This window comes from Strigops habroptila, chromosome 11 (genome assembly GCF_004027225.2).
Source record: "Strigops habroptila isolate Jane chromosome 11, bStrHab1.2.pri, whole genome shotgun sequence".
In the NCBI taxonomy this organism is placed as follows: Eukaryota; Metazoa; Chordata; class Aves; order Psittaciformes; family Psittacidae; genus Strigops; species Strigops habroptila.
In genome coordinates this window covers 16,894,456-16,919,250 of record NC_046360.1, presented here as the reverse complement: position 1 = coordinate 16,919,250, position 24,795 = coordinate 16,894,456, and the positions used below count along the sequence as shown (strand labels likewise).

Below are 24,795 nucleotides of genomic sequence, written 5' to 3'. Positions count from 1 at the left end.
ACTGACCACAGCCACAGGCTCGTCCTACCCCAACCCAGCTCCTGCCCAGGAGCCAGGCTCAGCCTCTCCAGGCCATGGCAGGGTTTAAGGGGCCATGATGCAAACATGTGCTCCAGGCCAGACACGCACACGTCATGCAGCACCTCCCATTTGGAGTGGTGAACTAGTTAATGTGCTGTACATTCACATCCTCATTTTAGTCGCCCTTCTGCGCATCACTCATCATTTGACTGCCCATGTTAGAAATCCCCAGCATAGTTACACTGAGGAAAGAAGTCGTGACACAACGCTCGCAGTAAGTGGCACACTGGTGAAACCTCCCATGCACGTTTATGCTCATACTGTCTATTCCATTCCAGCAACTGCATTATGTCACAGAGGTGACTGCCTTCAACCACAAGAGGTTGGATAATAGTTCCAGAAGAGACAAGCTCTAACCTGGGGCAAGTAACACTGCATCAGAGCAGGGAGGAAGGGACACGTCCCACCAGCATTCAACAGTGAGATCCCCCCACAGCTGCCATGCACCTGCACAACCACTCACACCTCTGCAGCTCTTGTGACTGCAGCAGGCCAGAGGACAACCCGTCACCACCATTTAACAGTGCTACACGCCACACCCACCCTGAGCGTGGAGCTGGCAACACCACTCGTGTAGATACAATGGGTGACCAATCCACTCAGGGTGAGCCTGGTTCTAACACCATGTCAGGCACTAGAGCACACAGATGAACATTAGGATAGAGATCAGCCAGGAAAGGAATGCCCAGAGCAAAAAGCTCTCTTGGTATTAACCAGGTTAGAAGGGGCTTGGAGCAACCTGGTTTAGTGGAAAGTGTCCCAGCCCGTGGGAGGGGGTTGGAACTGGATGAGCTTTAAGGTCCCTTCCAACACAACCCATTCTGTGATTCTTTCGTATGTCAGTATGATCTGTGATGTACAGAAAAATCCAGCACAACAGAATAACCTGTTCTCAGATACAGGCATCACCAATCACCCTGTATTTCAAACCCTGTGAGCACCTGGGGTTGGCCTTTTACTTTAAAGGATCATCCCTCTTGTTTCTGTCTTATTTGCACCTTATGCACCACCTCACATCTGACCATGGACATCTGGAGTAGCTGCATAGAATGAAAAGGACCAAGCACTGCTCCGACCTGGTGCAGTACCCCTGTGGTGTGCAGAGGCCAGGGTCTCCTTCTCTGTCTTTGAGAGGACATCACGCAGGCTTCCAACTCAATCACTTCATTTGGGCATAGGAAAACTTTTATTTACAACATGTTAATTAAAAAAATAGTTGACAAAAAAGGCATACAGTATTTTATACTAAAAGAATAAAGATTTTTATTAAGCACTGTAAGTTGCATTCAATAGCCTTCAAATACACCACACCACAATCCATCTACAACCAATCAAACCCAACAGTAGTTCATTCTTGCACAATCCATGAGTTGGGGCAGAACTCCCTTCAACTTACATTAAGATACCTACTTAGCTCTTGCGGGTAGGGAATGGGGAATTACACCTCATTTCTGATCACTAATGTGTGATGAAGAGCATCAGGAGAATTATATGAAAACGAATATAAAGAAATGATTCTGATTTTGAAGTTACATTAAGTTTGGAAACACTAACAAAAACATCAAAATGATACAGGTATATTTGCTTATACTAAATCCTTGATGGGAAAGTTCTCAAGAACAAGCCATTTGTTTCCTGCTACAGAAGGGGGGTACTTTTTTTTTTTCTTTTTGAAGATCAAAGCTTTTTTTTTTTTTTGTTTTTCACAGAATTTCATCTTTGCTAATATGAAGGCATAAAACAGCAACAGAGAACAGGGATGCATACAGCAGTGAGTACACAGGGAACGCTGATATCCAAACGGCTAGATAATCTTTTTTTTTTTTTTAAAGTTTTAGAATAAATGCAACAGAGGTCAATAATCACAAAATTTTAAGGTTAGAGCAAGATCAGTCAATGACTAAACATAGTTAACATCTTTTATAGGACTATTACTGATTATTAGCTTTTTTTGTTTTGCAAATGGGCACAGTACTTGTAAGAATGGAAGAAAGAGGACAATAACATGCATAATATTAACTACACACTTTAAAAATGATGAACCATGCAGAAGTTTAGCTCAAATAGTAGTACTAATGGTCTACGTCTGATTCAAAACCACATAGTTCATTGATCACGGATGCATGGTATTAGTCACAAAAAGTTTCAGAACACATTGTGTTTGTTTTGAAAGGTCATTTGCATCTTCTATGATTTCAAGTTTAGCTCCATTTAACTTGCTTGTAAAGTATGTATGATGTCTATTTAAAATCAGCAGAACTGCAGTATTACTCTATAATTTTTCGTTTCGATAGTTTGCACATTTTAACACAAAAGAACCACGTCAACGGTGATGAAATTTAAGAAAGAAAAAACTGTGGTTGTGCCTTTTTCCCCCCATAATCATGAAATCAAAGCCTTGAAGAAAGCTTTATTGTGACACAGTAATGCAAAATCAAATATAATGGCATACATATGGTGCCAAGTACTAAAAATTATATTTTAAGCTATATATACTTAAAGACTGCCAAAATTTGTTTTCTTTATATTTCAAAAAACAAAACTACAAGCTTTTGTCATAACCAGTTTAAACTTTATGTATACTTCATTTTAAGTGCGGGAGTCAAATGCTCTTCATTCTCTTCCTTTTTTTGTTTTATTGTAGCATTTTGACTACAACTGGTTAAAACTAAAAATGTGTTGTTTAAATCTCTGACATCAAAGAGGGATCCGAATTTCCAAAGTCCTCATTTTTCTCTTACGGAAAGGAAAAAATGTACGTAACTGTAGGCTCTCTTTCTTTCCAGATATTCCTAATCCTGACCCTTCCCAACATCCTTCACCCTCTATAAAAAATAAGTTTACTCTTCTTTTTTTAAGACAGTGGCCTCAAGAGTATCATCTTTATGGCAAACACTGTCTGCATTTAGTGCATTTAAGTGAGGATTTGTATTGCACATTTTAGAGTCATTACTCAAGGCACTTTCAGACTGATTGGAAGCCCTGATGTCTCCTGTATTCCCATTCATCTGGGAAGCTGGTTTTTCCTCATTCACAACTCCATTTTCAGCCAGGGATCCATCTGAAGACACAATTGAGGATTTAGATTCCTCTGATTTTGACTTAAGTTCTTTGGCTACTTCTTCTGCTGAAGCAGCATAAGGAGGTTTGCCCTATTTTTTAAAAAAAGAAGAAAATTACTGGAGAACCACTGCTGGAGATTCACAATCTGTTACAACGACACTAGCAATAGGCAGCATGCAGTGTGCAGAGCATCACAAGCCAATACCAGTATTATGGACTGCTGAAATAAGAAGTGGCATCCCAAATAAACAGCACAGCGTAGATGAGGAGGGAGCTTCAGTGTTTCTGAGTGCCCTCTGGCTGTGCCCTCGGAAGCTCCTGTGGTAGAAAGCCCTTTCTAACTTGGATGCTGCAGTTATTTCCCAATGTAAGAGCTACATAGATGTCTGGAAACACCCAAACTGAGAATCAATATACAGCTTAACTCTGCTTCTTGGTTCATCTACATTATAATTTAATGATATGATTACATGTTATTCAAATACAAACCAAAACTTTTTTCAGACATTCTTTGAAGTGCAGAAGTACCATGCAGTATTATCTGTACTGGTCTATATGCTTCTGAAGTGAGGGAAATGACTTCACATGAAAAGCACATAGTAGAATCTTACAAGACTGAGTGTACCAATAAAAAACAGATTTATGCAGCATTAGAACATGTGTTTAGTTTTTAAGTATCTGCAACAACGAATCTTAGTGTTTCAGAAATGTAACAGGCTTTAAACAACACATCAAGATAAGTAGGTTGGGTTGCTAAGAAGCAACAAACTTATCTGTCATGCTGTTAACAAAGTCAAGTGCTAAGAAATGACTTAGGATATGGACATCTTATACACCTCAAACAATAGCAAACAGTTTCATAGTGTAATCATCTTCATTTTTACCTACTAGAAACAGCACACTTAGTACTTTGTTGAATTGCTGAATGATTTTGTAGGTAAGATCTAAGAACTGCTGTTGCATCAGGATCACAACCCTTGTTACCCAGAAAACCACAAAAAATGCAGTAACATTGCATAGGTGTATGACTGGCATATGGAGGACAAGGAATATTCATCACATGAATGTAAATGAACTTCCTTTTGGGCTTTATTAAGATTTACATTAAACACATACTTTTTTTCTTTCCAGATCAAGAGTGAAGGGTCTCATCTCATGAAAAAATAGGCATCTCTTATGTTTGATAAACACAAAATGCTTATTTCTGTCAGATTCTCCAACCTTTCTTTGTATCTCATAATGAGTGTCAGCAAAGCCACTGTGGGGAGGCTTTTGCTGTAGGTTCATGTGTGTGAATCTGGCCCTGCACAGGCACTCGGTCTCTAATGCCTGGCCCGACAGTCAGGTAACTGCTGCCCATTAGTCTTAACTGGGTATCAAAATCTACTTGTTATGTATTAAGTTTCCCAAGTCCTCCCTGCCACATGCATTTTAATTCACCTCTTTTTCTCCTCCTGTAAAAAGAACATTACACTATAGTGACTTGATGACTGTAAAATCCAGTGAGCTCAGGACCAGTCAACACAAAATGCCATTTTTCTTTCTTCTTGTATCACAGGCACAATTTTAGACCCAGAGCCTTGTGATCACAAGTATTTACCATCCAAATTACCTATCACTAATAAAAATGTGAATACCCAAACTTTTTGATTGTCTTTTGAGACTATCTACCATCCCAACTACAGGTACTATCTGAACTACATTTACATACGTAAACCTGTAGTAAGCCCAGAATATTTGGGAGCTCCTTTCCAGGGCTTCCTTTATTTCACAGGTTAAGGTACTTGGAATTAGATATTATATAATTAGCATAGTGGTTTCTCTTCTATTTAAAGTAAAAGAAGTAAAGATTTAAATACATAGGTACATTTGTAGATGTATATAATTTGTGTACAAAGAAAATTAACAAGGAAGAGAAGTATTTGAATTTTTACACTTAGAACATAACAAGTTTTACTTGAAGTTAGTAGTTGCTTCTTTATCCACTGGAGAACATTCCTTCTCTTACTGTCTGAATACCTGCAAACACTTCCTTCCTCTTATATACTAATGTCTCTGTGACAAATTGCACATCCATATGATACTGTCAAAGTTCCCACCTATTTACTACCCAGTCACACACTAAGTCCACTGGGACTTGCATCAACATTCAAAACTGCTCAGCAACAGGAACAATGGAAAAGGGAGGAAAACGTAACCAACCCTGCAGCAACTGGCATTTAACATGAAACAGCAGTTTGCTTCAGCTATATTTAAAGGATCCATGGAAAGGACAAAAACCATGATCCACAGAGGCTTCATACATTGTCACTGAAAATGAAACTGTGTGCACATGGGGGCAAAGACTGCTCTGTTATTTCCTAGGAGTCTAGAGTAAGTTCTTACATTTGGAGCCATGCAGCTGCAAAGACCCTTCCACCCCTAGAATTCTTCTTCACAAGGTTGGACCGTGGTCCCAGAAAAAAAGCTGGGAAGAGTGGGCTCAGGAAGAGAAAGGGCTGATTTATTTCAGCTTTGTATTTCTCCCATTTTTCTAAGTTCTCTTCTACTCTCATGGCTGGTTAGAGCTGTGGAGGTACAGCTTTTGTATCAAAATACATTTTTCCATGTCTGTCTTTATAACCGAAGTTAGCTTATAACTGAGGTACAACACTAGCCTGTCCTCCATCACTGGTCATGCAGCTTACAGCTTCAACACGTAGGCAAGATCATTGTCAGAAACACTTTATCTTTTCAAGTTGTGCTTGTCAATATTAGCTGGTCTGGAAGTCCACACCATACTAGCCTGTAAACTAGAGTGTTCTGAAGTCAGGCACACGGCTTTATTACCTGAATTGCTCCCTGGCTTTTATAACCTCTCCCATAGTACCTTCCGCCTCTTCCAAAAGTTCTTATCACTGGAGTGGAAATAACTCCTCTAGGACGCCTGTAAGTTGTGAGGAAAAGGAAGAAAGAAAAATACACATCAGCTTTGTTTAAAACTAATCTAAATTTTATTTTGGTGGAAGATTTTTTTTCCCTAGCTTTACTGGCTAGTGACTAACATTTAAAGCATCAATATGACTGACTAATTCAGAATTAAAGGGTTCCACTGCTTGCAAGCCTGTGAAACCTAACAAACCTTTTGCTTTTGCAGCAATAAAACTACTATTTCTATATTTCACTTTAGAGAAACAAACAGGTATTTTCCAGCTTTTCAGAAACATTCCCAAAGTGTCAAATTATCCTTACAGTACTTTAAAAACAGAGCTCAAAATACTTTCACCTTAAAAACAGACATGAGCAATTTGAACCACTTATAAGGCCATTTCTCCCATTTAATAACACTTCCCACGTATAAACATGTTAGACAGATGGAATCAGATAAAAGAAAGGAAGGCAAAATACAAAATTGCTTCAGTTTTGATGGGAGAATATGAAATTATCCAAGAACCTGAGGAAAAAAATGAGGCTTCAGGCGTATTTGACATGTAGCAATTTATCAAGTTTGGATGCTTTCAAACAGAGGCTTCCAACCAGGACACATCAGGGGGTGGCTTTTTGATTTGATTCAACAAATATTAGATCAGATCAAAACCAACTTTCACTCAGCTAACACTATTTTAATGCCATCAATTGCAAACCCTCAAATTCCTTACTATTATGTCAAGGACTACTTCTCACCTCAGGGTTCTTTTAGTTTTCTCTCCTAGAAACACACGACTGTTCTACTTTGCTCCAAATCCTGTCTGCAGTGCTCCTACTTCCTCTGCTGCTGTGCTGCCAAACCTAAGTTCCGCTGACCTGACCCAGCGGGGCTCTGAGCCATGCAAGTCCTTTCACACATGCTGCAAATTCCCACATTAAGCAATAAGAAATTAAAGACTGGGATTTAAAAGCAACCACTAAGAATAAGAAGGAAAGAGCTGAGTTTTCTATGTGAGTAACTCTCACTGCATTCTTTCCTAAGATTTTAACAGGGCTTACCTACCCCATTTGCCACGTTTTTACAAGGTGAAAGTGTGCCCTTCAAGGAACTGAGTAAGATTTTTCCTACTTAGAAAATCACACTAAATACATTGATGGATTGAAGCCAGTAAATTGCCTGGGATAATTTTACACGGTAACAACAACATCCAAGCTCAGTGTTGCATGAGACAACGGTGTAAACATGCCTGAGGCAATGCCCTCTGCTAAACTAGACAAAACCCAAGATAGCAGTGCACAGGACCATGTGATAAACTGTTTCCTAGTAGTGTTCTTGACTAGGAAACACCATCTGCCAAGACGACCCTAATATTTAGAATGCCTGTCTTTAGAGAGGACACTAACAGTAGTGTTTTCCTACTAGGTTTTATCTTCAGTATCAACTGACACAACAAAGAGATAAGCTGTCCGAAGTAGTTTTTCTCTCTTTGACAAATATAGTAACTCTACACGTGAAGAAATTATGATTTGATGGAGAAAAGATCTGGCATTGACAGCTTTCCTGTCTTTTTGAGGTGACAACTTGCACCCAAACCTAACTGGGTCCAAAGATAGTACCTCCAACATATTTTCTCTAACTCAAAAGCTAATATTGGAGAATAGTGTTTCTCTGTTGGAAAGGCACTTGCAGGAGCAGTAACCCTTTCAGTGATTTGACCGCTTCCTAGGTAAGGAGGGCTCTCAATTTAGGACTTGTTAGTTCCTGGCTACTGATGCTTTGTATATATTCATGTATTTGCTTCTTCAGAAAATGGAAGAACCGCTACGCTGTGGAGGAAGCCAACGGTATGTACAAATGTGAGCCAGCTCTGAGCCTGAAGGTGTCCCTAGCTCATCACTCAGGGCGCCTCAGACAGACAGCAGCCTGAGCACTGTAGATTACCCATTTTCCACAAACACTACTGCAGCCAGTGCATTTCGCTGGAGACAAGCGGCTCTGCAGTAAGCCAGATTCTTCTGTTCATGCATCCTCACGAAAAACAGGAGTTATGACCACACACTAACCTAATTTAAATTGTAAAAAAATGTTATTTTGTCCACTGAAACTGAGGAGTAAGATTACAATGCCCAAAGGAGCCTGGTGCCTCATCACACACCTCAGCTTATTCCCCTGCTCTCCTGCTGCGGCTCTGGAAGAGCAGACGTGGCCCATGGACCAGCATGGCTAGCGGATAGCTGTCTGAAGCATCTAAAGCAACACTAGATGTTTATGTTTTGGCAGCTGAATTGCATTCTAAGAATAAAATGTTCCTACCTATATTTGCTCCCCTCAAAGCGTCAGCTCTGCTCTTACATCAATGTTTTTTGTTGCTGCTGAACCTCTTAATCTTTGTTCCTGCTGTTCTTGTCTCTCCCCTTCCCCACACCAGCAGCTCTTGCTTCTTCCCCTGCTTCTCAGTCTCCCAGGGCTTAACATCCAAGCATTTCCTCCCTCAGTCCAACCAGACAGGCGTTCCTACAGCTCTTGTGACTTGAGCTTTATAGTGCACATTTGATTAAGTTAATGGATAGAGAGGAATTCATACAGCTCAGACTTATTCTTTCAGACTGCTGCTTCCCAGCTCAAGATGGCATAAATACACCTACTTTATTCCTTTAATATAGATAAAGACAGACATAATGTATAAATCACATTACTTTGGGATGGTCTCCTGTAATACATATAATCTTAATTAAAGATAAGACAGTTTTGTAAGGCACGGAACAATTAAGCCTATGGCCAAAATATAATCTTAAAAGTAAAGGACTAGATATTTTCGTAACAAAGTATTTGTTTTTCAGAAGTATTGTGCACCTGTAATTTCAGCTGCAGTGAAATGAAGTGGAAGAGCTGAAGAAATACAATATTCTTTTAAGCACATCTACCATCATGAGTGTAGCAGAGAACTATTAAACCTTGAAATGTCCTTCAGGTGTTTTCTGCTTTACAGGAAAATTACATAATGAAGTTCTTAAAAAAGTTAAGAATAAATCTTAATAAATGTTCTACCACGACAAAGTAAGTAATGGAGGGCTGTGACAGTTTTGATGTTGTATAATGTATTTATTGATTTCATGTAAGAGAAACCTCCCAAGTCATTTCCTCATGCAGAACAATTTACTGTGTGTGTGTACCTATCTATATATGTCTATATCTATACATCAGAGTATGAATTTTATTTGCACATAAAAACATTTATACTCATCTGAATAACTCATAAAAAACATCTTAAAATGGATGTAGATGCTTTTCTGGAGTAATTTATATATTTTCTTGAATATACCATTCAATATAATGGTAAATTATCTGGCATAATTTACCTACTGTGGTCTAAAATGTGTTGCATGCAATTTCAAATGTCCCCAACTTTTCCGTTTTATTTTTCCCCCCCGCTCATTCAGTGATATCTGGAAGGTACAAGACTGCACTTACCCTCTGGCTGGTCCTCCCACAGAAACAACCTGCAGAGGAAATGGCCCTCTACCCCCTCGTCCACGTCTGCTTCCAGCCCAATGGCCGACCACAGTGCCGGCAATTTCAAGTTTCCCTCCCTGAGAAGGAATAGGTTGGACTCCTGCACATAAAAGCAAAACCAAACCTTGATCTTCACAATCATAATATTAAAGTTAGGAAAGAACAAAAACCTGCTTTGCCCAGATTTTCTCTCATACAGTTTCTTCTGTTGAAATTGGGAGATAAATTCTCATTTTATGATCTTTCAGAAATAATATAACTTCAAGAGTCTTTCTTTCTCTCCCTTTATAAAAAGAGATATTAATTCTGAAAAGTGATCTTACACTTCAGTTTCAGTAATTAAAAATGTACTTTAGATAAGCGTTAAGAAACTGAAGTGCAATTTTATGAGCTATTTGAAGATTACTTCTTTCCTGCATTCCTAATAAAGCAACTTTTGCAGGTTTAAAGGCACTTTTTAGTGAACACCAAATATCAGCATAAGATACGCAGATTGCAATGGCTATAAACAACTTACTAGTCAGAATTATCTGTACTAGTTGTTATAAAAATATAGCATTTAAATTATCTGCGTGTAAAAGGTAGGTTCATCCTTCCCCTACCATGAAAGCAGTTAAAATTGCAATTATCTAAAATAATTAAAAGTAAAAGTAAAAATGTATCTTCTAGTCAAGTTGCTCGTATCTTTATACCCGTGTTTTTGCCCTTAAAAGTCAACGCTAGGGCATAACATGTAGCTCAAGAAATCCAGGTAAGTGCAACTGAGCCAGATGTTACTGGTAAGACCATCAGCACTGAAAGGGTTACAAAACACAGTGTCTATGCAGCCATGATTAGTCACCAGACGTTAATAGGCTGGGAACTAAGCTACTGGTTAAACTCAAAAAGGTTTGTATTGCCCTGGACAAGTCTTTCAACTTCAGATGCACATTGTCTACAGGGGCAAAATTATTCACACAATGAAGCGTTAGAGGTACGTTCGCTCTAAGGATAAAAGCTCAGAGGCCAGAAAGAACAGCTAAACACATGGAAAAGCTTTACGCTATACAGGGACTGGAATTCTGGAATTAACAGGTTTCCACTGTCCCACCTCGTAGAGGAGGCAAGAAATGGGCATAGAGGCAGGTGAGTGAATCTCACACCTGTGTCCATGCCGACACTGATGGCGGAACAGTGTCAGGGTCAGCAGTAACAATGCAGTCAGTCATTTCTACGTTGGGTTGCTTTTGCAAATTGCTCAACTGCCCCCAATTTTAGGAAGTAACTGTTGAATGGTTGGACTTGATTTTAAAGGTCTTTTCCAACCTAGTTGATTCTATGATGATACAGTCAAGCGAAGTTCAGCTGATGACAGATGTCGAGACATAGGCTCCCAGTGGGTTTTGCAGTTACCCTGTGCTGGGAGAAGGGTTTCTAGGCATGGGAGAGGCTGGTGCTGAGGGGACTTGTGGCAGGGACCTGGGAGAGCAGAGCGGACATCAGCCTGGGCAGGCTCTAGAGGGAGAGCTGAGAGTTAGGGAGGGAGACCAGCAGTCAGTAGGAAAGCCTCAGACCAAACCGTAAAGTGAAGGAAGCTGTTGCCAGAAGCTCTAAGAAAAGGGTTTTGGGTATAATTACCGCCCTGAAACTTGCTAGTCCTGTTGCTGTCATTGCCAGAGAAGGCTCCGGAGTGTCCTGCCGCTGCCGCCACCCGGAAGGCCCGGTAAGCGCCTGTGGCTACTGTTTCCCCATAAGGGCCTCCAAAGCCATAGACTCCTGTTAGACCCAGGGTAAAGAAAGACAGGGGACAATCTGTGAGGGGGCAAAGACATCCGGGAAGGCCACGAGCAGAGACGCTGCTGCCTCCTTCCACTCTTCTGGAGTCAGCAGGGAGGGCTGTGCGCCTGCGGGCAATGCTGCATGAGAGCAAGCCCAGGGAGCCCTGGCCACAGGTGTCCTGCTGCCCTAGGGAGCACGGGGTCTCTTATGCAAAGAGCAGGCCTTCAGTCTGGGTTTGGAACGCGAATGCCAACTTCTGTGGCATAATAAGCACTTTAAAGGCTTGTGACAATTTTTTGGTGATGAGGTCTGATGGCTACAGTTATGGCACCCCGAGAATGTCTTATTCCCAATGTCCAGTATCAATTCACCTATGGGCCTTGGTACCAGGGAGATTTTGAGAAAGGGAATGATTCTAGAAACAGCCTGGAATGGTTGTATCAGCGTTTACACTCAAAGGTGCCAATGGCTAAACGACTGTAGCAAAATGCAGAGGGGTGCAGGAGGAAAGGTTGTCTTCAACCCTGTTAAACAGTATCCATGAATTTAGGCATTCTTAATATTTATAGACTTTTGAAGCAACATACAGTGCAAATAAGAGCCTTTTCATATCATACAGTGTTGATTCATTTCTTTTTTTTCTATTTTATACAACAGAAGTAAAAATATTTTGATCTGGCACAGTTACTAAAAATCCTGATGGAAATACTCAGCAATACAACACATTCCATATTACTAGGCTACGGCTAATAAAAGTAACAACAAAATACAGTGATTGGCACGTGACGACACATGCCAACCACTTGCTTTTATGTATTCTTCCTATGAAATTGAACAGGCAAATCAGTTCCTAGTTCTGGGAATGCGAAAGACAAGGTAATGCTTCACACCCACATGTTCTGCATTGCTGTCAACCACTTACCAGCAAAGCCTCTCCCCCTGCCCTGAGGTGGTGGGACTGGCCCAAAGTGTCGAGGATACATAGAAGCTGGATAGAAAGGCATGGCAGGTGGAGGTGGGAAAGGGAGAGGATGGTTCTGCCTGGAGAAATTTAATCCTTCTAGGATGCTCTGACGCATCTTTTCAACCTTGGCTGCCTGCTCAGCCTAGGAATAAAGACGTCACAAAGAGATGTTAAAATTCTGATTTCAGTTGTATAAAGCTACATTTACATAATAAATTCAAAGAACAAGCAAAAGAACAGAACAGTAGATAACTTCTGCTAACAGCTTCCACACAGCTAGCTAGAAAGTTACAATAATCTGTCTTGCATACCCACTAATATTTCAGTGATTTTCAAATTGTTCACAAGAAAATCTTTATGTATTGGTAGTGAGTCTAAATACAGAGACCATTTAGAAGTCAGTAACACAGAAACAGTTTGCAAGTTAAAAAGGGGTTTCCAGAAAGGAACTGAGAAACTTCTGTCTATAGTCTCCTGAACACTTAATTCAACCCTTTAAGCAGAACAATCGTCATAAACCTGGACCACAAACCCGGTCTGTGTGAACAGGCTGAAGTACACCTGGAGGCTGACAAACCTGTGAGGGGCCACAACCATCACCAATATTTCATCTATGATCATTTTCTTTGAGTTGGAAACAAGAAATGAGATGTTTTGTTACTATTTCATACCTCCCAAAAAGTAAAATAAATGAAAAATAAATAGGTCATTCAGTAAACTGTTGATTTTTTATCAGTTTCCTGGTTTTATAGTTAGATATAACTTTGCATAACTAGGATTCAAAAAAGAACTAGTTCATTTGTATTTTAAGATGGTCATACGAAATGTGAAAAAAGGACCATAAGAATGACTTCGCGCTCTGGAAAGTACGTTACAAATCACGAATCTCCTTTCACTGTAAAACCACTGCAGTGTAGTCCTTTGCAACAGTCTCGCTGGCTTTACCCAGAAAGACAGTGCTTGAACAAACGAGCAGAGAGAATCTGCAGCTCGGTGGTTCATTACATCACAATTGCACTCACCTTTCAGTCTCCAGAGAGGAAAACATGAAATTAATGTGTATGTCAGTTTACTTTTTCCAAGTCTACCAAAATACCATCTCAATCATCAGCAGGAGATAGGAGAAGAGTAAACAACAGAGCTGAAAAGTACCTATTAGCCATTCACCTCCTATTTCTCTTTTAAAAGAGATGTTTGAGATGGCACTTAACACCTATTTCACTTTTAAAAAAGAAATAGGTGTTATACGCTCAAGGCCAGGTTGGACACAGGGGCTTGGAGCTACCTGGTCTAGTGGAAGGTGTCCCTGCCTGCGGCAGGGGGTTGGAACTGGATGAGCTTTAAGGTCCCTTCCCACCAAACCAGTCTAGGATTCTAAGTAGAGATGATACTTTAAGCAATGACATAACAACCACATCTAACACTTCTGAAAATGTGGCACACTTGATACTGTCACGCTTCTGAATGTACCCACCTGACCATCACAGAGGTCAATGAGCGGAACTTTCTCCCGGCTGGCTTTGATGAGCTTGGTCTGGAATAACTTTCCATCAAAATACATCCACGGACAGCAGTGCTCCCATGGAATTGGCTGTCCACAAGCATCGTTTGCAAAAAGTGCCATATCGACCCCGCTCATAAATAGAGCAGACAGCTGAATTCCTCGCGGGTCGAGATTCTCAATCTGTCCAAAGAATGTAGTAAGATCACAGTGAGATGGATTCAGAGTTATTCCAATAGTCACATTATTTTCAAAACTATTGAAAACAGGGATTTTAAAAGGTCCTCCAGGCTCTTCACATGTAATTGCTGATTGGTCTAGAAGAACCTACCAGAATCTACTTCTGTACATGCACAACTGCAATGCTCAGAAAGGCTGGTATTCCCATCCGTCTACTTAATGTGAGATAAATCCAAACCCCTCTATTTTCTCAAAAACAAAGCACAGGAAATTACTTTTAATATTTTAATGCTTTAACAAATTCATTATCAAGAAGTCAGTGAAAAGTTTTTAATCAGATACTCATCTTTCATTTCTGGCCCGTGGTGTCTAACCCATGCAAGAGGCATACTTTAGCTGCATTAAGATCATTGATCAATCTGAAGCACAGAGTTTTCCAAACAATTCCAAAGCATGTCATAGCAAGGAAAAGCTTCAAAGACACTTACAGGAAATTAGCAGTAGAAAACGTCATTAAAATTTACTGCGAATAACCTTATGCTTATGAGATTTTCTGTAGAAAGTTTCAGGAATGAGCTCAATGTTAGCATTCCATTTTTCTTCCCATGTAGCACATTTCCAAGTCCTTTATAATGGATTTTCTATTACCTTCATTCAGGATTTGACATCTCTCATTAATGAAGTAACGTTCATGCATATAACAGCTTTATTTAGGATGCAGGGTAAATACACAAAGGTAGAATTAAATAGTGAGTAACAGCTGGTGGTGGAAGCAAAAAGGATTTGTTTGCAGCAAATATATTTTTAGCTCTGGAATAAGAAAATATCACTACTGGTGTCCTCTAAAATACTCCTGAAAATACCAGCCCTTTCTTGGGAACATTTTCAAGACCTTGGTATTAAATTTTAAAATTAAACTATGTTACCTTCCTTACGCATAAGCAACCTTTAAGATCCAAAAGACTATCCAGACCAATCTGCAGATATGCAGCTGGGTTCAAACTCAACTGCTCTTTCTGTCTGACTTCAACAAAAAGCAGCAGCAGCTGCACCGTATGAAGACAGTAACAACATTACATGAAACATTACATCTTTCAGCTAACCAACATATATTATGGAAATGATCCATATGACTCTTCATGTAGGATTTAAAAATAAAACTTGAGAACAATTTCTATTAAACAACAATCCAGTGTGTGCTGTTTATCACTTGCCTTGTCTCTGACCTTCATTTTGTGTTGGAATAGAAAAAGTATTTTCTCTGGCAATTCCCTTCTCAGATCTCTAAGCAATATTCACAGTGCGGTTTCCTCCTCTCTGCATCACATCTTAAGACAGGTGAAATTTTGATAACTCTGGGTAACCTTTGCCATATCTCCACCCCCAGATGATGTTTGTTGTGTTGTGTTTTGAATATGGACACTGAAGACTCAGTGGTTGATATACTACTGTTCTTTGATGCATCCTACAAAAGCCTTGCCTACAAATGTCATGTGAATTTCCACCTATACCCACAGGTACAACTACTGAACTTCAGGAGAGCTTGGAGTCTTGAACCATGCTCTCATGGCTCCCATCAGACTTTACAAGGCTCTCTGCTATATTCCACTAAGTTCAACGTTTGTTACCTCAGATCAGCTACGCACATTTCCTCTGAACAGACATGATAACTGACTCCTTTGGCAGAAGTTGGCCACATGCTTTCATGAAGACAAGTATTGCTCTTCATGCAAACAATTATCATCATCTTTGGACCAGGATCTCCGGGGTTCTGAAAGACCCAGTAAGCACATAGGGCTTCCAGCACCCATGCCTAGTAAATACCTTGAAAAGCAGCTCCAGCAAACACCTGAATGATTCTCCTGATGGACAGGATCTACATTTCGGCTGCTTTTCAGGAAAAAGCCCCAATGAGTCCTTAAAAATGCTGTTTTCAGGAGCCTAATAGGCTTCTAATCCATGTCAGCAGCCATCCAGTCTCAAGTGCTGAACCAAACAAGCAGTCTCACATGAACTCATCACGTGTTCATTATAGCTGTCTCCATCCTGTTTCTTCACATCTTTTTCAGCAATGCGGGAAAGGCCAAATGTCTTCCTGTTGGATTTTGTTTATTATTTTTGCTGTTGGCATTCATTCTTTGGTATATGGAATGAAGGTTTTGTTCTGCTAGCTCTGCCATTACAGTTGCTAACATGTGAATTCTCTCCTTCCTGTGTGACAAGTTCAAATAGGATTCTAAAGTGGACTCAGTTGTTTTCTTCCCCTTACATTTATTAGTACTTCTACGGCTAAGTGCTGGGTTTCCATAAGCAGCCGGATTTGGTTTAGAGGGGCTACAGGAAACCTGGAGAGGGGCTTTGGACAGGGGCCTGTAGGGACAGGACAAGGGGAATGGCTTTAACCTGCCAGAGGGGAGATTGAGATGAGCTCTGAGGCAGAAGCTCTTCCCTGTGAGGGTGCTGAGGTGCTGGCACAGGGTGCCCAGAGAAGCTGTGGCTGCCCCATCCCTGGCAGTGTTCAAGGCCAGGTTGGACACAGGGGCTTGGAGCAACCTGCTCTAGTGGAAGGTGTCCCTGCCCGTGGCAGGGGGTTGGGACTGGATGAGCTGTAAGGACCTTCCAGCCCAAACCATTCCATCATTCTATGATTTATAGATAGATGTTTTATAGATAGAACCTTGCCAGGATGCTACATGCATTCCATATTGTGCTCATCACTCACAGAAGAGAAATAATCACTTGCTGGCTTTGAGAATGCTCTTACAGATGTGGTATCACTGGCAAAATATTCCTTAAAAAGCCTAATAGCTGAAATCCAAGTGAGCTTTATTACAGTGTCTCACTGCTTTTGACTGTGCCCCTCTGCAGTGTGCACCTGTGAATACAAACAAACTTGGGAAACCAGTACCTGCTCCTTGCTGATCTAAGAACAGCATGTATCCAGGCACTGCCTGGAGCAGACCCGCCTGACTTGAATCCTACAGTACCTGAAAGCCAACCTGAAATGATTTCTTCAACATGAGGCTGCATGATGAAGCTGCAATCAGCATCTCACCATGTTGATCATCAAAGCCAGCAGAAGATGTATCACTTCCTGTTGTGCAGTCCCTATACATCCTAATACCTCCCATAACTTCCACTTATCAAATTAATTATTTGGTTTAACATACATTATGTAGAAAAATTATCTAAAATTATTTTTAGTATCTAAAATTATTTCCACTCAGAGAAATATTTGATTAAATAAAAAATAAGGACTAAGCTTTACCATTTTACTCAGAGAACTTCATAACAGGTTCTCAACAAATTCTGAAGAGCAAGCAAGGTAAAAGCAAAAACCAAATCATGTATATTTTAGCTCAAAGCTAGAAGAGGAAATTTCACTGTAAGTATACGAAGGCTGAATGGAGAAATCCCCCAGAGTAAGATGCTGCTGCACAGATTGACAGGCACCCTGCATTTGTAATAAGGATACCACACTACACAACCCTCTTGATTACCTAGCAGTGTTTACTTCAGATAATACTACTGTATTAGAAACAGTAGAAACTTTGAGATCTCAACTTTTAAAGTCCTCAAAATAATTCTTTCTACGATTCTGTGAGTATTAATAAACTGGTTTTTTTCTCCTGCATTTTTCCATTGAAGATCATGCAAGTCTCTCTCATTTCTACACTTAGCAGCAAAAATCTTTTGAATGCTGAATCATGAAGAATGACCCAGGTTAGTGTTTAAAAACAGCCACACAAGGAAGAAAGCTTTTTTTTTTTTTTTTTTTTTTTTTTTTTTTTAAATCTTTTCCAAGGGAAGCACATTTGTTTCCAACTTCCAAGAGAGAATTACTTAATGAATTGTAAGAGAAGGTTTTGCAGTATGGAGTATGTTTGTTTTAGTTACCTATCCAAGCAGTGAAGCAGAACCGATTATCAATCTTGGCAACACTTTAAAATACTAAGACTAATATTTTGGAAAGTATACGTAATTATGCAAGGCTTTTAGCAAGACAGGCATGCACACGTCACCCACTAGAGTTAACAGCATGGATCAGCTGGGAAGAAATCTCTTATACAGTTCAGAATTACCTTGAGTTCCTGAAGCTGGTCAGGTTCATAGAGCTTTGGAGACAATGCTTGGGCAAGAAAAGCATCAAGTTCCTGGCGACGAAGTATACGAACCCCTGGCCATTGTACCATATACCTACAGAGGAAGCCCAGAATTACTCAGAAGCTTCCTTTAATAGGATCAGAAGTCACAAGAATGCAACAATAAAACATCTTTTTTGTTGTCTAGACTTGAATAGTTCAAAAGATCAAAACAGTAAATAGATTCGAAGTTTGAATTTGTTTAAATTCACATGGAAGAGGAGCTACTGGCTGTGGATCAGTTTGCAAACCCTGCTTCTGCAGGGGAAGGGAAGGACAGGCCACCAAAATAGAATTTAAAACATAAGTGGATTCTAAAAATAAAGTAATAGAAAGATTGATTGTCTTTATAAAACCAACAATTTATATATGCCACGTCACAGGAGAGAAACATGCTGCGTAATGAAATGAGGAGCTCTGCTTTAAGATACCCATTGAACTATTTCTGGTATACTTTCTATTCTATAAGGAGAAAAAGAAGGATTTTTAGTGCTCAAAAGGCAAGGCAAAGTTCCACAGAACTGAAGACAAATATATATTTATCACTTTCAAAAATGGCTTGAAGTTTTTCCATGTGCAACATGCTAAACTTAGATTCTGCCAGATTCATAAGCTAGTTGTATTGAAATAATCATCCCTTTCCAAAAAAGTAAGCATCTCTCAATGCCTCAGTCCATTTTCTATCTGAGAATCAAAGAGGTAAGTATTTTGGACCTTGTGACTTTCCCTTTGAAAAGCTGAACTATAGAATTAATACTTCAACTGTTGCTTACCATCATCTCAAGTAGAGGAACAATTCTAACACAGGGAATTCAACGCACCACAGGCAAAGTAGCATTCCTGTGAACTTGACATCCGGATAAGCTGCTAGGCAGCTGTTCTCTAAGAACTCTCTCTTTTGCTTTACAACTTCACCAACCCAGCCTCTGAGACCCCAAATGTTATTTTTCAGTAAGTTGAAGCCTAGAGTAAGGGTAAACTAATACAAATGCTACAAGGGCCTCTTTGCAACCCAGGGGTTTTTTTCCTCCTCTCTTCAGTCCTCTAGAGACTGAAACAGCAAATGTTGAGCACACAGCATGCTTTGAAGACTCAAAGCAGCAATGTTCTAAAACCAAAGCAAACCCCTTCTCCTACTGGTGTTGCAAATATGAATTAATACTTTCTATATTCATGGTTTAATACAAAGTTAAGTATGTCAGAGAGATGACCCCTCCTGCATTCTGCGTTACCTTAACATAACACTGACCTTAGTACACAGCAGAGCACCATAAGATGAGTGGGCACATTAGTTGGATTGAGCATTGCTGGTGTATCTGATCTCATACAGGCCAAAAATGCCCTCATTCTTCGGTTCTTGTCTTCCACTGCTTTTCCCAGCCACAACTTCTTCAGGTTGGGACAGGTCCATTCCCTGAATGCGAGTGCTTCCACCAGCTCAGGGGTTTGAGGAGACTTTCCTTTGTAAGCAGCCCATTCTTTAATTATCACTGGTGAAACTGCAAAGTGGCAACAGTGGAAAGAAAACATTCCAAATTAAAAAGCAGCATTTGTACAACTTTGTACACAAGAGATTTCCATTCAAAAAGCATCACTTGGAAACTTCAATGGATACCAGTGTTCTGTATTACATGTATTACATTGCCAAAATGGTAATTCAAACTCTGTATGGACCATCTCTCAACTGTGACCACTTCAAAATTCACTGTATGCAGCCAGGTGCACACTAGGAATGGTACATTAATATTTTCAAATATATAACATAAGGGAACTACATCTGTTTTTCTAAAACAAGCAGCAGAATTTGAAAATGCAATTTCCCCCTAAAATATGTGTGTCACTGACCAAAAACCTGCAGTGATAAATTAAAAGAATACATAAATACATTGTTGGACAGGGCTTGGAGCAACCTGCTCTAGTGGAAGGTGTCCCTGCCCATGGCAGGGGGTTGGAACTGGATGAGCTTCAAGGTTCCTTCCAACACAAACCAGGCTGGGGTTCTGTTTTCTGTGAAGAGGCCAGTATTTTTGTGTCTCCTAAGCTCCCTTTCAGCCACACCAAAGACTCTTCACCTCTCGAGTGCTGCTAGATCACCTCCTTTTTTATGTGTGAAGGCAATCGAAATGGAACACAAGCTTAAAAAAAAAAAAGTCAAGACTGCAAAATGATCCCTTCGGCCTTGGAATGACCCCAACTTTGACCAGCTCAAGAATTTGTCTGCACCCTTCTCAACTCAGAGCCCAGTTATGTGGTGTGGAAAGATTCAGGCAGCTTGTTAGTGAAGCCTCAGGTTACAGCCCAGCACAGACCTGCTCCTGCTGCTCGAAATGCCCCTGCTATGGACCTAATGGAGTCTGGCTGGTGCCAGGACAGCCCTTACACAGCTTCCTCCAGCAACCACAGCTCAGCCTTACAAGTCATTTCACAGTCAGGAGCAGGCAAATCACAGCACAGGTGATGGTGAGGATTATAGAAGAACCTCCAGAACATCCCAAAGCACTCTCATGCTTTTCTGGAACAAAACTAGCCTAGCATTACAGGTACATTTCCTATAGCTCAGAGTAAGTTTTACAAAGATAACATGCAGCAATGAAATAAATATTCTGATATATTTAGTGGGTAGCCTCACTACAAAATCATGTTCTATTTTGGTTGCTACCAGTCTTTGTTATGCTTCACCAGCCAGCAGCGCTGCTCTAGTAGCTGCGCAGTTCATCACACTGGTTTTCACCTCTTGTTCAGGCCTGGGACAGCAAACATGAACAACAAAAGGATGGATTCTTTCTTTGTAGGCTTTCAAAGACTTGTTTAATTGCTTTAGGTCTTAGAAGCAAAAGGCACTTTTGGACCAAAACTTGCCAGCTCTCTCAGGAAACAGATGGAAAACACAGTGCAGAACAGTTTCATCTGTTAGCAGTAAAGAAACCCCAACCCCTTGACAATGGACATAAAATAGCTGTTCGTGTTTTGGCGTTCTTTTTTCTTTCTTTCAACCCCATTTGACAACGGAGGTGATACTGAGGGCCCTCCAGAGGCAAGCAGATGCAAACTCCACATGCACACCACTTTTAAGACCCCTCAGATGACCAACTCCTCTGCTTCTAAGCTCCTGCAGCAGCAGAAGACAGCAACTAAACTGAGCTGTACCCAACACAAAGGTTTCACTGTTGTTTCTTTCACATAGTTCAATACAAAGACCTCAAGCTTAAAAGAAGGGAATATTTTCTGTCTCTGTTTTCTATCTGCAATCCCATGTTTCCACATTCAAACCTGGTTCAAAGTTTTTAAGCTGGGAATGACAACTTCCATGACCAACGAGGTTCAGGCTGCAGGAAGACACTTCAGTTTGCTCTCAAAAAGTACCCTCTTCAGTAACATGCTACCTGCAGAGGCCACACTGGAGATCCACCCTGGCCTCAAAGTTCCGTGAAGTAATGGTTATTATGGGAGAGGTAACCATGCTTCTCAGAGAACAGTTTGATATGAAGGTCCCTCCAGTGGACTGGCAGAGAGGGCCCTCTCCGAATGACGGGGATGAGGAATTACAGCTGTACTTGACAAGTAACTGTAGCACTGCTCACCCAAATTTAGCATTTAACATAGCAGATGAATTCAGGACTTGTCCATATCCACTGATTTCTCCAGGGTGTTTCTTACACCTTTGACAACTCTGTACTGGGAGGTTGTACTGCTGCCAAACACACCTCTTCCTCAGCTGCTGAGGATCTTTGTCCTCAGAGGAATGTTCTTTGTTTTCCCTCCAGGACTTCCATTTGGAATAAGCAATGTCTACCCTGAAGACTACAACGAACACTGATCAGAGTGTGTGCAGACACAACATCACAGTGTAATTATACTGGGTTTTATATGAAAATTCCTCCTGCTGATAATCAGACCTGAATACTCAAAGTAGCCTAAGGAACTGCTCTGAACATTACCCTCATGACATTTTACAGTCAACCCAAGTACAAAGGGTCAGCATCAATCTGTATGAGAGTAATAACCCTCTTGATACACGTGTGAATGCTGTTACAGGCTCTACAGTCATTAGCAACAGCATCCTGCATGCTGAAGCTGTCTGTTAGAGCCCTTCTGGCTAACTGCGCCTCAGGTGGTTTTGGTCTTGGCATTTTTTTCATGAACTGAGCATGAGGTGTCAGGTACCCAGTACCAATAGAAGATGAGCTAGCTAATGCAGATTAATCAAGGCTCATTTTTAACCTTATAATCTTTACTGACAGCACAGCTTGAGCTAAGCTTGATTCTGCAGCAGGGCTACTGCCCAAAAGATACAGCTTTCCTTTTGGCAGAGCTGAATACACGCTTGATGGAGAACAGCACATCACAAGGTGGCGAGGCTTAAAATAACACACCTTTGGATCTGACCAGGAGTCATGACAGCTTGAACAAGTGTGCATTTTCCCACAGAGTGGAAAGGGCAGATGGTTTCAGCTGCACATATGTATTTACCAGAACACGGGAAATAGCCTGTTTCAGAGCTTCAAAAGAAGAGCAAGTCAGACGCGCGGTTTCCCTCTCCTCAAAAGGAAGGACAGTGCAGCCAATGCTGTGCCCTTGGCAGCAAAAGCACAATCAAGAAGTTTGCGATTCAGCTCCTCATACCCTCTGGGAGCAGACATGAGGACATGGACAGCATAGGCATTACTTAGCAGATAATTATCACTGAAGAACCTGGCTGACTACTTCTTCCAACAGATCTGTTATTTTTCATTGGCTTTTCCACTACATAAAAAATAATGATTTGAAAGACAGGAACTCACTCATTTTATAAAAGATCCATTATCTTGCTGTCTATCTATTTAGTAATAATACTCATGTTAGTTTATTGTAGAGTTTTCACAGCCTCCTATGACCCTTGCATACAATATACTTGCAAATTATACACGCCCAATTATTATGCTGCCAGTGTTATGGTGTGTAGAACAAAGATGACAGTGGTTTAGATACTAATATACTCCCTATGTAAATCTTAGGGACAACATAAATTTCTGTAGAAATTAAATTCTTAATTCTCTTAACATCTCTCAATTCTTCAGTTTTCTCGTCTTCATTCCTGTGCTTCAGAAGTCAGTCATTTTAGAGAGCAGCAGGAAAAAAAAAATCAAATCAAGACACTGAAGGAGAATCAGCATCACTGGTTCGTTCCAGCCAGGGTCCTCAGAGGAGTTAGCACGGGCTAACTAGCGTGACTGAGCTGAGAAATCTGCTCTTGCCACTGAAGACACTATTCTCTCTATGCACTCTCTGAGTCTTGCCCAACCTGCCCAATTCTTGCTACTTAGTATGAGAGGTGACCAAAAGAAATGTGCTCCTGCAACATCACCCTTCCAAACCACATCTCTGCATCTTATTTTAAACCCATCTTCACCAGCACTGTTAACACTGCAGTGAAGCAACTAACATCTGGGCAGACATTCAGGTTTATTTTCCTATTTTTTAAGAGCGTGGTCAGTCCTAGGACTGAAGTAGGTCAGAGGCTGAATGTGTCCTGCAGCAAGACTTGCCAGAGCTCCTGTAGCTAAACCAAGTCAGCAGCAGTGCTCTTAGCATTCATTAAGAATAAACCTCTGAAAAGCAGTATAAGTGAAAACAGAGCTGATAAAGGCTTCCCCAGTAGCCTACAGAAAACATGCTAGGTTTACAAGATAAAAACTTTCTGAAACCAGAAGCAGAACTTCAGCCCTCAGCTTTTCCACCACCATAAATGTTGCAGGACACTTTTAAAGACAGAAGTTGTATGAGGATAAATGCATACTGCAAATAATGTCACTACTTTAATCCTGAAATAAACTTTTAACCTGAAATACTACTATGTTGTGTGGGTGAGAATTAAGAACATTGTGACAATACATGTGCTGAGATATTGTTCAAGCAAGGCAAATATTAATTCCCACAAAATAACTGACCAATATAAAGTTTCTCAAACATCCTTGGAAGACTATCCTCTCCACTATGAATGTGGAGAAAACATTTCACAAGTAAAAATCGAAAGAGAAAAGGGAATGGGCAAAGTTTACAACTGATTCTTATTTTTATCCTTTTACACATGAAGACCGTAAATGATGCTTTCACACATTCTAAATCTCCAATTCTTAAATTCAGTCTAGTGACAGCAGACTCCTATATATAAATATTGCTGCTGCTGCTGCCATTCCCTTAACGCTTTAGCATTCCTTTAACCTTTATAAGATGCTACTGTAAAGTTCAATCACTTCTTTGTATGCATTTCATTATACACTCTAGAATGAGGAGGTTGAATTTTCTGGAATATAGAAGACTTAAAAAGACAACTACCAGATTAATGTGCAGATTAACATTCATCTGAACCAGCAAAGGATCTTTTCATAAGTCTGTCTGCAGAAGCTCAGTCTCTCTTCCCCCAGGTCTACCTTTACCTTGACTACACCTGACCTCTGCGGACGCTAAATCAAGTTTTTATACGCCAATACCTGAAGGACACTAGAGACTTGCCAATCACCCTGAAGTGCACATTTGGGAAGACAGGGTAAGATAACACATGCACCTCTCATGGGGGGGGGGGAAGAAAACGACCCACAAAACCCAAAAAATCCTATGCATATGCACAGAAGTTTTCTACAATCCAGTTCTGCAATGTGCTTTGAGTGTTCTATCTCAAACTGACTTTACTTGCTGCAAGCCTGAC

General features: G+C 40.5%; 1 protein-coding gene across 2 annotated transcripts in view; it reads right to left on the bottom strand.

Annotated features, from left to right (window-relative positions):
- Nucleotides 1–1,244: 1,244 nt before the first annotated feature.
- Nucleotides 1,245–24,795, bottom strand: part of FAM120A (family with sequence similarity 120A) — a 53,922-nt gene continuing 30,371 nt past the window's right edge. Inside the window, exons 11-18 of one of the 2 annotated variants that reach the window (XM_030502155.1) lie at nucleotides 19,360–19,609; nucleotides 18,051–18,165; nucleotides 13,762–13,971; nucleotides 12,246–12,429; nucleotides 11,183–11,320; nucleotides 9,524–9,665; nucleotides 5,974–6,070; nucleotides 1,245–3,233 (exon numbers count right to left, since the gene is read on the bottom strand). In XM_030502155.1, the coding sequence (XP_030358015.1) occupies nucleotides 2,922–3,233; nucleotides 5,974–6,070; nucleotides 9,524–9,665; nucleotides 11,183–11,320; nucleotides 12,246–12,429; nucleotides 13,762–13,971; nucleotides 18,051–18,165; nucleotides 19,360–19,609 (1,448 nt within the window). In that variant the 3' untranslated portion in view covers nucleotides 1,245–2,921. The remainder of the gene's footprint in view (nucleotides 3,234–5,973; nucleotides 6,071–9,523; nucleotides 9,666–11,182; nucleotides 11,321–12,245; nucleotides 12,430–13,761; nucleotides 13,972–18,050; nucleotides 18,166–19,359; nucleotides 19,610–24,795) is intronic. The other variant, XM_030502156.1, reaches the window with a different exon arrangement.